The 12857-nt window shown below is 40.6% G+C and overlaps 1 protein-coding gene across 1 annotated transcript in view; it reads right to left on the bottom strand.

Annotated features, from left to right (window-relative positions):
* dnah2 (dynein, axonemal, heavy chain 2) overlaps window positions 1-12857 on the bottom strand; it is a 100719-nt gene that overhangs the window by 52032 nt on the left and 35830 nt on the right. Inside the window, exons 41-54 of the mRNA XM_029525894.1 lie at window positions 12131-12349; window positions 11565-11682; window positions 11101-11237; window positions 9872-10009; window positions 6319-6477; window positions 5950-6102; window positions 5457-5548; window positions 5081-5276; window positions 4428-4652; window positions 3731-3835; window positions 1349-1537; window positions 1075-1157; window positions 739-869; window positions 374-523 (exon numbers count right to left, since the gene is read on the bottom strand). Of these exons, the coding sequence (XP_029381754.1) occupies window positions 374-523; window positions 739-869; window positions 1075-1157; window positions 1349-1537; window positions 3731-3835; window positions 4428-4652; window positions 5081-5276; window positions 5457-5548; window positions 5950-6102; window positions 6319-6477; window positions 9872-10009; window positions 11101-11237; window positions 11565-11682; window positions 12131-12349 (2095 nt within the window). The remainder of the gene's footprint in view (window positions 1-373; window positions 524-738; window positions 870-1074; window positions 1158-1348; window positions 1538-3730; window positions 3836-4427; window positions 4653-5080; window positions 5277-5456; window positions 5549-5949; window positions 6103-6318; window positions 6478-9871; window positions 10010-11100; window positions 11238-11564; window positions 11683-12130; window positions 12350-12857) is intronic.

The raw sequence follows: 12857 nt of genomic DNA, 5'->3' as shown, positions 1-12857 counted from the left end.
TGTTTTAAAGATCACAGACCAGTAATAGTCTGGACTGGGCATGACCAAGACATATGAGTTAAACTGGCAGGAGTGTTCCAACACTTGTCACAGCTTGCTGTGTAGGGTATTTTTGGTTTGGAATAGTAAGTGCAGTGTCAAACCTTGGATTGTATTATGCTTAATTTTGTGCAGGAAGTACTGTTATTCACTCATTGTAGAGTGCTGTTCGAAATGTCTTCTTCCTAGTCCTCCCCCAACTCATCCACCCAGTCTGCCCTGATCTTTGCAAGTATTGTGTTTTTAAAAGAGCTTATACAATCATTGATTCTTGAGATTCTTGAGAGAACAAATATATCTTTGTTTGTTGTGTGTGCTGTGTACTTAAACATACTGTGTTTTATGGCATCTTGGAAGAGCACCAGGCTCAAAGGAACTGCTCCAAGTGTCAGGTTGTAGTCGGTCAGCTGGGTTTCCATGTATTTCTTGAGACTCTTCATGTCCACTAGGTCCTCATATATATGAGATTCACTCAGAAAGTCACCTGACACACGCACACACCCACAAAAAATTAAAACGAACAAATAAAAACATTCAAATCATTACCAATTGCATGGTGCTTAATAATGCTTAAATCAAAGTCCATTACCAATCAAATTTCATTATCTGCAAGAGCATATTTTCACTTCATACTTCACAGTGTGACAATGACATTGCTGTGTGCCTGTCCTGTATGTGTGTGTAAAGTAGTAAGTGTACCAAATATTGGTGGCTGTTTGTTAGGGCAAATGCTGTTGAATGTGAGGTCAAAGGAGGAGCCAAGTCTTTCTTCCAACAATGCAACAAAGGCCTCCATGTCCTTGTGATCTATTAGCCGGTCTGAGAAAACCCTGAAATCACCATCAGAACATAGAAAACAAATATTGTTGCCAATGCTGCATGCTTTATAAATATAGTTGAATGCTTTATTTTACAATTGTATGTATAATATTCTAGGCTTTAGATGAGATATAATGATAATTTATGGCATGAGTTGGATATGCTATTTGACTGCGAGAAGGTTAAAGATTTGGTGAAAACCATGTCCGTACTTACCTGAAGCACTCATGGATCCACAATCGGGTGATGTTTTTGGTATCGTGGAAGTCTGGGTGAGATCTAAGTAGACCCTGAAATATCTATCAACAGGAAAAACAGACTCATAACATTTTGACGAACCATTGTTTTGAATATGTAAGGAGCTTTACTAAGTTGAAGTTCCTTTGAACTTCCACGCTCTTGTTGGATTTTCTTAAAAACATGTTTTAGGTAGTATATACAAATATATTTGTCAATCAAGCCTATTTACAGTGTATGTGTTCTTGTCTACCTTAGATATATCCCTAAGGTTGAAGAGGTAGTGTATTTTGGAAGGAGTGGGAAGAAATTGAGCAGTAACATCATAATACAGTTCCAATGTGGCCTGAACCAGAACCTCTCCAATGGGCTTCATCTCCTCCTTAAACTCATGTAGTTTCTGGTTGATCATTGTGCTATAGATCCGCCTGATCTGGGACTCCTGTATGTAGAGAGGGTGAACTAGTTCAAGTTTGCAACATCTTGTAAATGATACAGTCATGTTCAACGAAGAACAAAAACAAAAGTAACCAACCAATTTAATTTTGCAAACTTCATAAATCCAAATACAAGGCTACTGTTTAAAGTGTCCAGGGTTGGCTTCTTAAATAAAGTACAAAAATAAAGTATTTTCTTCCTTTTGCATGTTGAAAACAAACAGTTAAAAGGAGGTCTGGTCAAGAGGCAAATGGAGGATGCAGCATGGCTGAAAGGAACATAGCACCAGAGACAGAAAAACTGCCAAGGAATTGAGACCTTGGACTTCATTGTCCCCTTGGGGGAATTCTTTTTCACAGCACTGTCTTCATTGAATGTACAACATCAACAAGAAAACACAGAAACACAAGAACAAAAGCATACATTTGGGACGCAATAAAAGACGACCAAGCAAGTTCACACTGTTCAGCAAAGCCTTTTGTTCAGGGCTGCTATAATAGCAGGGATCAGGCTTTTAACGAAGTGGGCCGTTCTGCAAATTCAGTGCTCTGTGTCTGCGTCCTGAGGGGAGTGGGATAAGGTGGATGTTTAATGGATGTGTAATGTCCCGTCTATGGAAATTGCAATGCGTGTAATGGCCCAGTTGTTTAGGTCAGTTAGGTTGGGTGTGGGGAGACCAATTATTTTTGAAGCTGTGGTGGTTATGCGTATGGATTTGGCCTTGTTTCTAATAAACATTATGTTGAAAAAGCAGGTGGAACAGTACAGGAGAATGGATTGAATCATGCTGCATTAGCAGGAGGAGTTGTGCGGTGGCAACAGAGAGTCCTTTAAGTTTGGGGATGGCTGATAGTATTTGATGGCTCCTTTTCTAAATGTCACTGGTGTGCTGGTCAAAAATTTGTTGATTATCCAATGTTACCCCAAGGTATTTAAAACTGTCAACTATTTCCACTGCTTGGTTGTAGATGAGCATAGGATGCTGAAGGGGGATTGATTATTAATTCCTTGGTTTGGTGGCATTAAAATGGGAATGATTATCCTCACACCACTGGATAAAATGTGCACTGGACAGAGTTGTTCTATAAGCAGGGCAAAGATAGTTGTGTTGACTGAGTATTTGAGGTATGTGGTAGTGGGTAATGGGATGGTGCATTCATTGGTATAGAGATTGTAGTGAAATGGACTTGAAGCTGGACCTGTGAAGCTCCGGTGTTGATTGTGATCAGTGATAATATGGTTGTGCTCACTTGCACTGCTTGCAGCTTGTCATTTAGGAAGTCTGGATCATCAGGTGCTTTTTTATTATATTGAAAGCAGTGCTGAAGTCAGTAATGTTACCGTAACACATGTCTAAAATTTTTCCATTCCTCATAGAAATATCCACATGTACTGCTGAAATTATGGTAGTACAGTGTCCAGTCTACATGAGTTGAAATTCCACAAAGTAAACACTGGAGCACAGGGACTTGGCGTGGGTTAGTATCATGGCATTAGCATCCTCGGCTATCTGCTCCGCTGCTATCTTGATGCTGATGGTGGGGGAAATGTTAACACAGTGGAGAAATAGAACGGACATATTAAGAGGGTCAGCATCTCCAGGCTTGGTAAGCCTACCCATCGATGCACCTTGATGTTATTACTGTAATTGATGTAAAGGCAGACCCAGAGCAGGATCTGCTGTGGATTTTCATATGTAACTTATTTGATTTACAAATGAAATGAAGAGCAATGAAGAGCAAGGAAAGTACAAAAGATGAAATTAAACAAAACAAGGCCCACAAAAAAAGGAAACAATTTGAAATGAGACAAATGGTAGGGGGAATTTGGCAGGTAGATTACATTTGCCTGGAGAGTGCATTTCTGTAGTGGTTAACATTCATACCATCATCACATCTATGATCATAATCATCGTCAGTCTGGTTAAACATAGATGACTGATAGATGATGAAAAACATCTGCGTTTCAGTTAATTTGGTTGACCTTCCCCTTGGCAGAGTGATGAAGCTAAACTGAAGGTAAATCCTTTGTATCAGGGGAAAAAGAATAAAATTGACACTAATTATATATATTTTTCAAAGGTTGCATGTCAGGTTGCATTTTCAATATATGTCAGTTCTTGCTTCAGTAAAAAAAGAAAAGTTCACATGTATGACTTTGCGGTGCACGAAAAATACAGGACAAGACTATGACTTACATGAGGAAAAGTCATATTGATGAGGTTGAACCGACTCTGTAAGCGGGCAGAGATGTGAGTCCTCCCACCACCAGGGGGCCCCATGGATGCCAGCAAGAACATGTCCTAACAAAGCAGGGAGACACACACACCCAAAAACAGAAAAAGGGCCTTCTTAGTAGACACAGTTATGAAATTAAACACATTCAAATTTAATGGCTTATGCCGGGTGGGTGGAGTCCTGAAGAAGGCTGTGGGTTTAAAAGAAGGAGAAACCTTCAGTTCACCCTTTTACCCTGTTGCTGCTGTGTTGCTATGAGGAGTTGTCTTGCCTGTGTTAAAGGTGAAGTTGATTTTATTTGGAACTGTTTTTGTATGTTCTTTGTTTAATTAATGTGCTTGATGAATGTTGTATTTGGATTAATTTATTATACACTGTTAATTAACTAACCCTTTGTGTGTAATGGTGTTCTTTTTGTCTTCACCACAGGCATGTTGGGTCCGCCCCAAGTAAATTGCCACTTTTGTGCCTTGAGAAAATAAACCACCCTAAACCTTGGCCTGTTGTGTTTGTCTGCCATCCCCTACTCATGTTGAGTTTCTGGTCTAGTGCTGAGGGGTTACATACCTTCACCTAAGTCTAGGCGTGACAGGCAGAAAATCATATCTTTACCTCACACCAACAAAGGTTCATATGTCACTGAATGCCTTATCTCACCTTGACAAACTTCAAGGTCTGTTTCTGGCAATCATACCAGAAACCATAGTCAATCCAGAGGTGCAGCAGCTCCAGTGGTGGCTGAGAACCAAACAGGTCATGGGCTGGCATATTGAGGTCCTCCAGGAAGCATAGTAGATGCTTTCCGCCTGCTGGTACAAAGATGCCTTTGGTTCTCTTTTCTATTCGGCTCTCCATGATGGCCTGGATGTTATTAGAGGTGGTCTGGATGGCGATGGAAAAAGAGAAAAACATAGATGAAATACTCATTGTAGGTAAAACAATCCCCACTGGAGGCGATTAAATTATTATATGTCCCCTGCGTTATCATTAGAATTTTGCATTTAAAACAACAGGCATAAGTTCAATGGATGTCTTTAGCCTATGTTCAGTGCTATACATCAGTGTTCTATGAGTTCAGACACACCAAATGGTCAGATATAGATGCTCTTCTCTTACATAGACAAATATGTCTGACAGGCAACATCCTGTATGTCACTGCAACTCATTGTATTGATCATAATATAAAAGTTTTGAAAAAAAAAAAAAAAATTAAACAAACACAGAATAAAAGAAAAAAAGAAAAGGAAAAGACAAACTGGTTTCTATAGGGAGAAAAGCAACAAGAACATAGTTCATGAAAATGTACCAACCTGTGAGGACATGTTGACAGTGAGGGCAGTCCACTTGTGGTTCAAGTTCCGCAGGAAACTCTGGGCCACTGAGGTTTTACCAATGCCCACTGGCCCAGTGAGAAGCACGGGATGTTGACCCAACACCAGAGCCTTCACCAGGAAGTTGTAGCGAATTGTGTCCACTGTTGGAACCATAATCTTGTAGAATGGAGCACTGCAAATGAGATTGGTGTTATATGGAAATATATATGTGTGTATTACTTAAAACCTATTCCGTTTCAAAAGTAGCTGAGCTGGCAGAGAGTGAAATGGAGAAAACATCCATAAACTCACATATATACTGTATGTGTACAACAGTAACAACAGTATATGTAGTGGTAGTCTGGTTTCATACCTGGCATTGTAGTGCCAGCCCTTTGGTAGCTTTTTTTCAAAGGAGGTCCAGGTTTTGTTTTTGATATCCACAAAATATTCATAAACAGTGTCCTGAAAGAATTTATATGAAGTTCGGTGAATATTGGTTCCTGCCTATCATCTCTATTCTTCAATGAACCCAATCAATGCCTCTCTTTAAACAATGTATAGATTTATTCTGATATATTGCAATGCCAATTATTATGATTATTTTTCACAAAAACAGGACATTTGAAATATTCACAGTGTTCTCATTTGAACTTTTAAAGCTAAATTTATGTCACTGTGCATAATACATAAATGACTTTCATTCAGAGTAGCCAGTTAGCTTGCCCAAAACCACTTTTACTTAAATATTCAATTTTTTGGCAAATTACAGCAAGAAGGGAATCCAGAGATATTTAACTAAAGTCACTCCAATCTGCAGTACACTGAAAATTGTAAAAAAAAAAAAAAAAAAAAAGGCAGAGAACCTTGCTGGGAAAGGTGCTGTCCATTTCTCGTAAGAAGTTGTCCATTTTCTTGCGCCCATCTTCATCAACAGAGGCACAGACAGACCAGATTAGACTGAAGATGAACCAAAGCTCCACCATCCTACCTAGGTTTTTTGTGTCTGAAGTGTTCACCTGGCAAAAGGAATAAAACTGTATTGTTTTTCACACTGAATTCTTCAGTCTTTGTCCCTTCAGAATGGGTGCATTGGATCATGTATAGCTTAATTGCAGTCTGAAATCTTCATTGAGTCAACCAGCTTTCAGTCAGATACACTAACTGGAAAATGAGTCTCCATTGTAGGGAATAAAACAGAGTGGAGGGTAACGATTGCACTTTATTTGCCATACCCCATTGCTGGATGTGGCCAGGGATTCATATAGGTGGCATAGAGATGTTACTCCATTAAGCTCAGAGATGGGGATCAGCTCCTTACATCTACTCCTCTTAAAGGTCAGTGTGCTGTCCATATACTTCTCAAACAAACACTTTAAATGTTGCACTTCAGCCTATGGAGAAATGGATCAATTGAGAGATTACTGAAGGAAGATAATTGGTAGAAAATAAGAAAATATGTGTCAATGACAAAGGTCTTCTCACAATCCTTGAAAAATATGCTCTTTATCAGAAAGACAATTGGCTCCTAAAACAATACTGACGTCTCTCTCTCTCTCTCTCTCTCTCTCTCTCTCTCTCTCTCTCTCTCTCTGAGTGAGTAGGGTGAGGTGTGTGAGTGAGTATTTGGAGCGTTTCTTTTATTTTTATTTTTAATTTATTTTTGGGTATTGTATTTCTATCACTGTTGTTTGGGTTTTGGTCTCACAATTTATTAATCACAGATTATTTTGTTTGCTGACGCCATGGCGGGCGGGGATTTCAAATCTTTAACCCGCAAAAAAGGGGTAAAGAATACGGCCACTTTCCCCTGCAACGTGGAGGAGATCGGCCTTGCTGTGAGGTAAAAGGTCGGACACGTCGGCATTAAATAGGCTGCTCGGATGAACAGTGCCGTGGTTATCTTTCTGGACCGGGTGGGGAAGGTAAACCAGCTCCTCGAGACAGGAATCACCGTGAGAGACACCTTTGTACAGGTACTGCCTTTGTCGCAGCCAGCGATGAAGGTAGTCCTGTCAAATGCTCCCCCTCATTTCTGATTTCTGATTTCTGATCCAGACATGGGAAAATAGTGTCCCTGATTCATATGATTCCGCCTGGATATAAGTCTCCTTCGCTGAAACACGTAGTGTCTCAGAAGACAACTTTATATGATACTTAACAAACGGGATGAAGAGTTTAACCTATGATTTCTGGTGAAAGAAGATGATTATGAGTACGTGATTTTTACCACCTCTTCAGCGACGAGGTGCTTCGGATGTCGAGGGGAGGGATACACGGTGAGGTCCTGTCTGGGGAGCGGTGACCCGTTTCCGCCCAGTCCCGGGGAACCCGCAGCCGTTGGAGAGGCGGCTCTGCCAGCTCAGGAGGAGGCCTCGTCTGGCCTACCTGCTGCTGGGGAGTCGGTAGCCTAGTACGAGTGGACGGTTGCACCTCCACGTTTACGGAGGAAAGACGCTGATATGTCCAATCAACAGCACGGGGTGAGTTGCACTGGTGCACCAGGTGTCAGTGTGAATGAGGTGGGTGAAATGTGTGGAAATTGTATGAATGAGATAGGGCAAAAGGTGAGGGGAGAAAAGGACATGGATGATGTGTGTGAACAGATAAATGAATGTGGTGTGGATGAGAAAGAGAATGAGAGTGGTGTTGGTGGACCTGAACGAATTGAGAGTGGTGCAAGAGGCAGTGGAGGAAAAGGGGATAAGAGGATAGACATCAGGCTATGGCGTGAGCAGGTGGAGGACGACACAGAGATAGCGGTGAAGTCAAAAGCAACTAAGAAGAAAGAGCAAGAATAACATAAACGAGGCAAAAAGCAGCAAAGTCGTGGTAGAGCAGCACAGAACAATTTCAGATGAAAGTGAGTGATGAGTGGGTGTCAGGCAGCGTTATTCCTAACGTGAGCAACAGCCACGAAAGAAAACTGTACAGTTCTGAAAGCATTTAAAGGTTTTTACAGCAAACATAAAACCAACACAGAAAACTGTACAGTTCTGAAAGCATTTAAAGGTTTTTACAGCAAACATAAAACCAACACAGAGTTAAAATAACAGATTATTTTCCTGACATTGGTTTGTTTCATTCATCAGCTAAGGCCAGCATGAGTAATAAGGGAGAAGATGGAATAACTACAAGAAATTAACAGATTGAAGAAACTGGTGGTGAAAGCAAAGCAAATGTTAGATGATGGAAAAGGCAGCTATGTTGGTCTTATTTAATTTATCCTGGTTTTTAACATCTCCCTCATCATGGATGTTTTTTAACTAGGTGTTCTGAATGTAAATGGTGCAAGAGAAGCAAGAAAGAATGGGCAGAAAAAGGTGATCCACACAATGCTTTCTGACATGGGGCAGGAGATCACAGAACCAAGCCAGATACAGAAGCGAGCTGTGGGTTTTTACGCAGAACTCTACAAATGTCAGTATGTGGAAGAGCAGAGCCTCATGGAGGAGTTCTGTCATGAATTACAGACCTCCAGGACATCAAGAACTGGCACCCCGTGTCATTACTTTGTGTGGATTACAAGATTTGGTCCAAAGTCTTGGTCTCCAGGCTGGGGAGAGCTATGGAGGAGGTCATCCACCGGGACCAGACATATTGTGTGCCCGGCAGGACAATTGTGGATAATGTCCACCTAATTCTGGATGTTTTGGATGTCTCTAGTTCATTGGGGTTAGACACTGGTTTGATTTCCCTAGACCAGGAAAAGGCTTTTGACCGCGTTGAACACAACTTCCTCTGGACAGTCATGGAAAAGTTTGGGTTCAGTGCTGGTTTTATAGCTAAGACCAAGGTGTTGTACAGTGAAATTGAGAGTGTGCTGAAGTTTAATGGAAGTCTGTGTGGACCTTTTAGGGTGCATAGAGGTGTCTGGCAGAGCTGTGCTCTGTCGGGAATGCTCTGTCGGGAATGCTCTATGCACTCTCCCTGGAGCCTCTACGCTGTAGCCTTAAAGGTTTGGTTTTACCTGGGTTTAGTGAAAGGATGGTTTTATCAGCTTATGCTGATGATATCATTGTTTTTATTAGGAATCAGAGGGATGCAGATCTTTTAACTAACATTGTCAGTGATTTTAGCAGTACCAGGTAAGCCCTCGGTGTTGGTGAATGGTGTGGCGGTCTCCCAGTTTTTTCCCAAGATCTTAAATGGATAAAAGATGGTTTTAAGTATTTCGGAATTTATTTAGGCAAACAAAATGTAGTGGAAAAAAACTGTTATACTGTAACTGAAAAAATAGTGATATAGATATAGATATAATATAGATGTCCATGAGAGGTAGATTTCTGGTTTTAAATAAAATGGTTGCATCCCAACTGTGGCACCGTTTAACCTGTGTAGACCCTCCACCACACACAGCAGAAATACAAAGAAAAATGGAGGATTTCTTTCAGGATGGGCTCCACTGGGTGCCGCAGGGGGTGCTGTTTTTAGCCAGAGTGGAGGGGAGACAGGTTTGGATATTTTTTTATTACTAGTTAAATAAATGTTGCTCAACATTAAAATGCCTTTGTTTGTCAAACGATTTAAATAACAAGGGTATTCATATTTTGCCAGCAGCGTGTACGGTGTGTAGGATTTTAGAGCGGTATGAGTATGGAAGGATATATAAATGAATCCACTGCCTCTGCATCCTGTGTGACAGTATCCTGCACCTTGAACTTTTGCCATCACAGTCCAGCTGCAGCTTGATGAGAAAAAACATTTACACTGACATTTTTTAGCCATTTAGCCTGCCAGAAAACAGCCCTTGGAGATAATAAATCAATAGGACTAAGTTTATTGTACCTTATGTCGCTTGTCAAGCCAGGACTGAACAAATGGCTTCCATCCCAGATCAGTGTAATCATTGTAGACTATCCCACAGCGGGACACTGTTGCAGGAGAGGCCATTGCCAGGTTCTCCACTTCAAATAGAAGAGACACCTATAACATAGGAATTTACATATATACAAATAAATCTGACATATAATTTTCATTCATGATCATTTCACAGTTTATGGTTGATCAAATATGCCACCATAAGCAATACTGTATTACTCTAGATTACTGCCATTGGAAAAGTTACTTCCTTTTGAGGATCCTGGTTGTGCGTCATACTGACATGTCTTGATGGGATACCAGAATCAAATTAAATTTTTTTATATAGCACCAAATCATAACAAACGATTTGGGGGAGTTGGGTGAGAGAGTTCAAAGTTCACTTACTCCATAGCATAGCTAAGGAGTAAGTGAACTTTGACTTTTTAACTATAAGCTCTGCTATATAGAAAAGTTTTAAGACTAAATCATAAATACAGCTGAGTATTATCTGCACAACAGTGAAAATTGATGCTGTGCTTGGTGATAATGTTTTCTAAAGGAAGCAGTTATAGGGTGAATAGGATTGGTACTGAGCCCTGTGGAACTCCATAGTTGGCTATGGTGCACTTGTTAGCATGAACAAACTGATGTCTATCTGATAAATAGGATTTGAACCATATTAGTGCAGTCCCTTTAAACCCAATTTCATGTTTCAGTCTGAAGCCATTAGAATATCATTGGAGACTTAAACCAGCGCTGTTTCTGTGCTTTGATGAACTCTAAATCCTGGCTGACACTTCGAGGAAGCCATCCCTATGCAGATTAATTTAGAAATGAACGGGAGGTACGATATGGATCTATAATTAGCTAAAACATCTGCATCAATTTTCCCTTTTTTTTTTCTAAGTGGAGGTTGATAACTGCAGTCTTGAGAGTCTGGGGTACATAACCCAAAGATGATCAGATTGATCAGATGTAGAATGAACGGCTCAGTTAAATAGAAAATCTCTTTAAAGAGGCTAGTTGGCGCCCTAACCCTTTATTCCTTGGTGCTGTGCAGTCAATTAAAGTAAACTCAAATGTGATGAGGTAATGGCTTGTCAGAAGAGAGTTTTGAGGAAAAAATTGTTAACTTGTCAATTTCGATACCAAATGTCAGAACAAGATCAAGGATATGATTGAAGCAGTGAATCTGTCAGATTTTCAGTTCTAACCTGTTCAGGCATGGATATTCTCTCTCCATTGATGAGTGTGAGCACTTTGTTGTCATCCATGACAGAGTTCATACTCTCTATCCACAGTGTGTCAACAGGTCCATCAAATATAATCCACTTCTCATCTGGTTTCTCATCTAAAGAATGGAAAGGAAATAAAATATGACAAAAATTAAGTGACATTTGGTGCAAATTCGCTGATTTTATTTTTTTTTTTGTAACAAAAGATGCTATTTTCACACTATACTTTCACCGTTTCTTTTTCGCACTTCATAACCAATTTCATTCTTTTAAAATGAAGAATTTTGGTTGAGTGGGCCCTTGGTGAGATTATATAAAAGGGAAGCATCATCAGTCTGCAATCTGTCATTTATTTTAGTCTTTCACTTATATTGTATTACACACACACACACACACACACTATTAGTATAGTGGTAACAGCAGTGATGTTTTAGTGTCAACACCTGCACACGCTGATCTCATGAGAGATGACAGCACTCCATCAGTCCACTCATTGGTGGACAGGTTATTTTCTCCATATAGTTCCTCCAGAGTCATTGCTTTGGGGTTTAGAGGATACTCCTGTTGTTATGCAAAGACCAAGGCATGTAAGAGGAAAAAAAAAAAAAGATGACAAAGTACATCACAATGACAGATTATAATTATTGAAACAGAGAGAAGGATAAAGAGATCTACAAGCAGCAGAGGATGACACAAGGCTAGATGAGAACCTATGAACCAATAAAGCATATGCAAAGACTACTGAGGACAAAAAAATAGAGCAAGAGGAAAAATTCACAGAGCAATAAGAATGACAAGATGAAATGATGAAAGGAAAGGACAATATGACTGTGATTCTGGCTGTTTGCTTTATGGGAGGAGCTAAATTCTGTGATTTTTATCTGTGTAGTTTTTGGCCAAGGGATTTTTTTGTCATTAATTTGTCGGAATCTGGAATATAGCCCTCGAAATTAGACCTCAGCAGCATTAGCCAATAATTCATTGTGTATTAGTTTCCATCCACACCTACCTGGACCAACTGGAAGCCAGGTACTCCTTTGTTGTGCATGGTAATGAGGGTACTTTGCAGGATCTTCCAAGTAACGCTCTTACCGCTGCCTGTCTTCCCTACCAGCATAGAGGAGTGCCGGGAGTTTTTGGTCTCATAAAGTTGGATGACTTTGGTCATGGTAAAAGGAGTCACCTGCAGACTGCTCTGACGAATGGCTACCTCTATGGCCTCCTTCAACTGCAGCAAAATAACAGAAAAGGCAGGTTAACAGTGATGCTACATTGTGATGGTGATACCACAAAGGGTTGGCAGCAGTCATTGGGTCATAGGTTGTCCAGCCTGATCACTAACTCCTCTGTCATTGCAGGTCCTGACACAACCATGGCAACCTATTGGCTTGCAATCACCCTCATTCCACTCATCTGAGTCTCCCTGCCCATCTCCTCACCTGGATCCCACCATGCTCCTCAGTCACTCCTAAAATATACTGGACCAGAGTTTTATCCCCTTTGCTGGATTGTTGAGAGTTTTTGCCTTGCTTTCCAGGGGTCCCCAACTGTGTTTCTGCCAACCTGCCTGTTACGTGAACCCTGCCTGTTTCCCAAGTCTGAAGATTCTGCTTAGCCCCTTGGAGTTGACTGCTTGACTTGTCTGCCTGCCTGGTTTCTGACCCCTACTTGTTTTTCCAGACCTATTAAAGTTTATTGGACTCTGCTCCTGTCTCTGAGTTTGTGCTTTTGGGTTC

The sequence above is a fragment of the Echeneis naucrates genome, chromosome 18, assembly GCF_900963305.1.
Source record: "Echeneis naucrates chromosome 18, fEcheNa1.1, whole genome shotgun sequence".
NCBI classification, from domain to species: domain Eukaryota; kingdom Metazoa; phylum Chordata; class Actinopteri; order Carangiformes; family Echeneidae; genus Echeneis; species Echeneis naucrates.
This window is presented reverse-complemented; position numbering and strand designations above follow the sequence as displayed.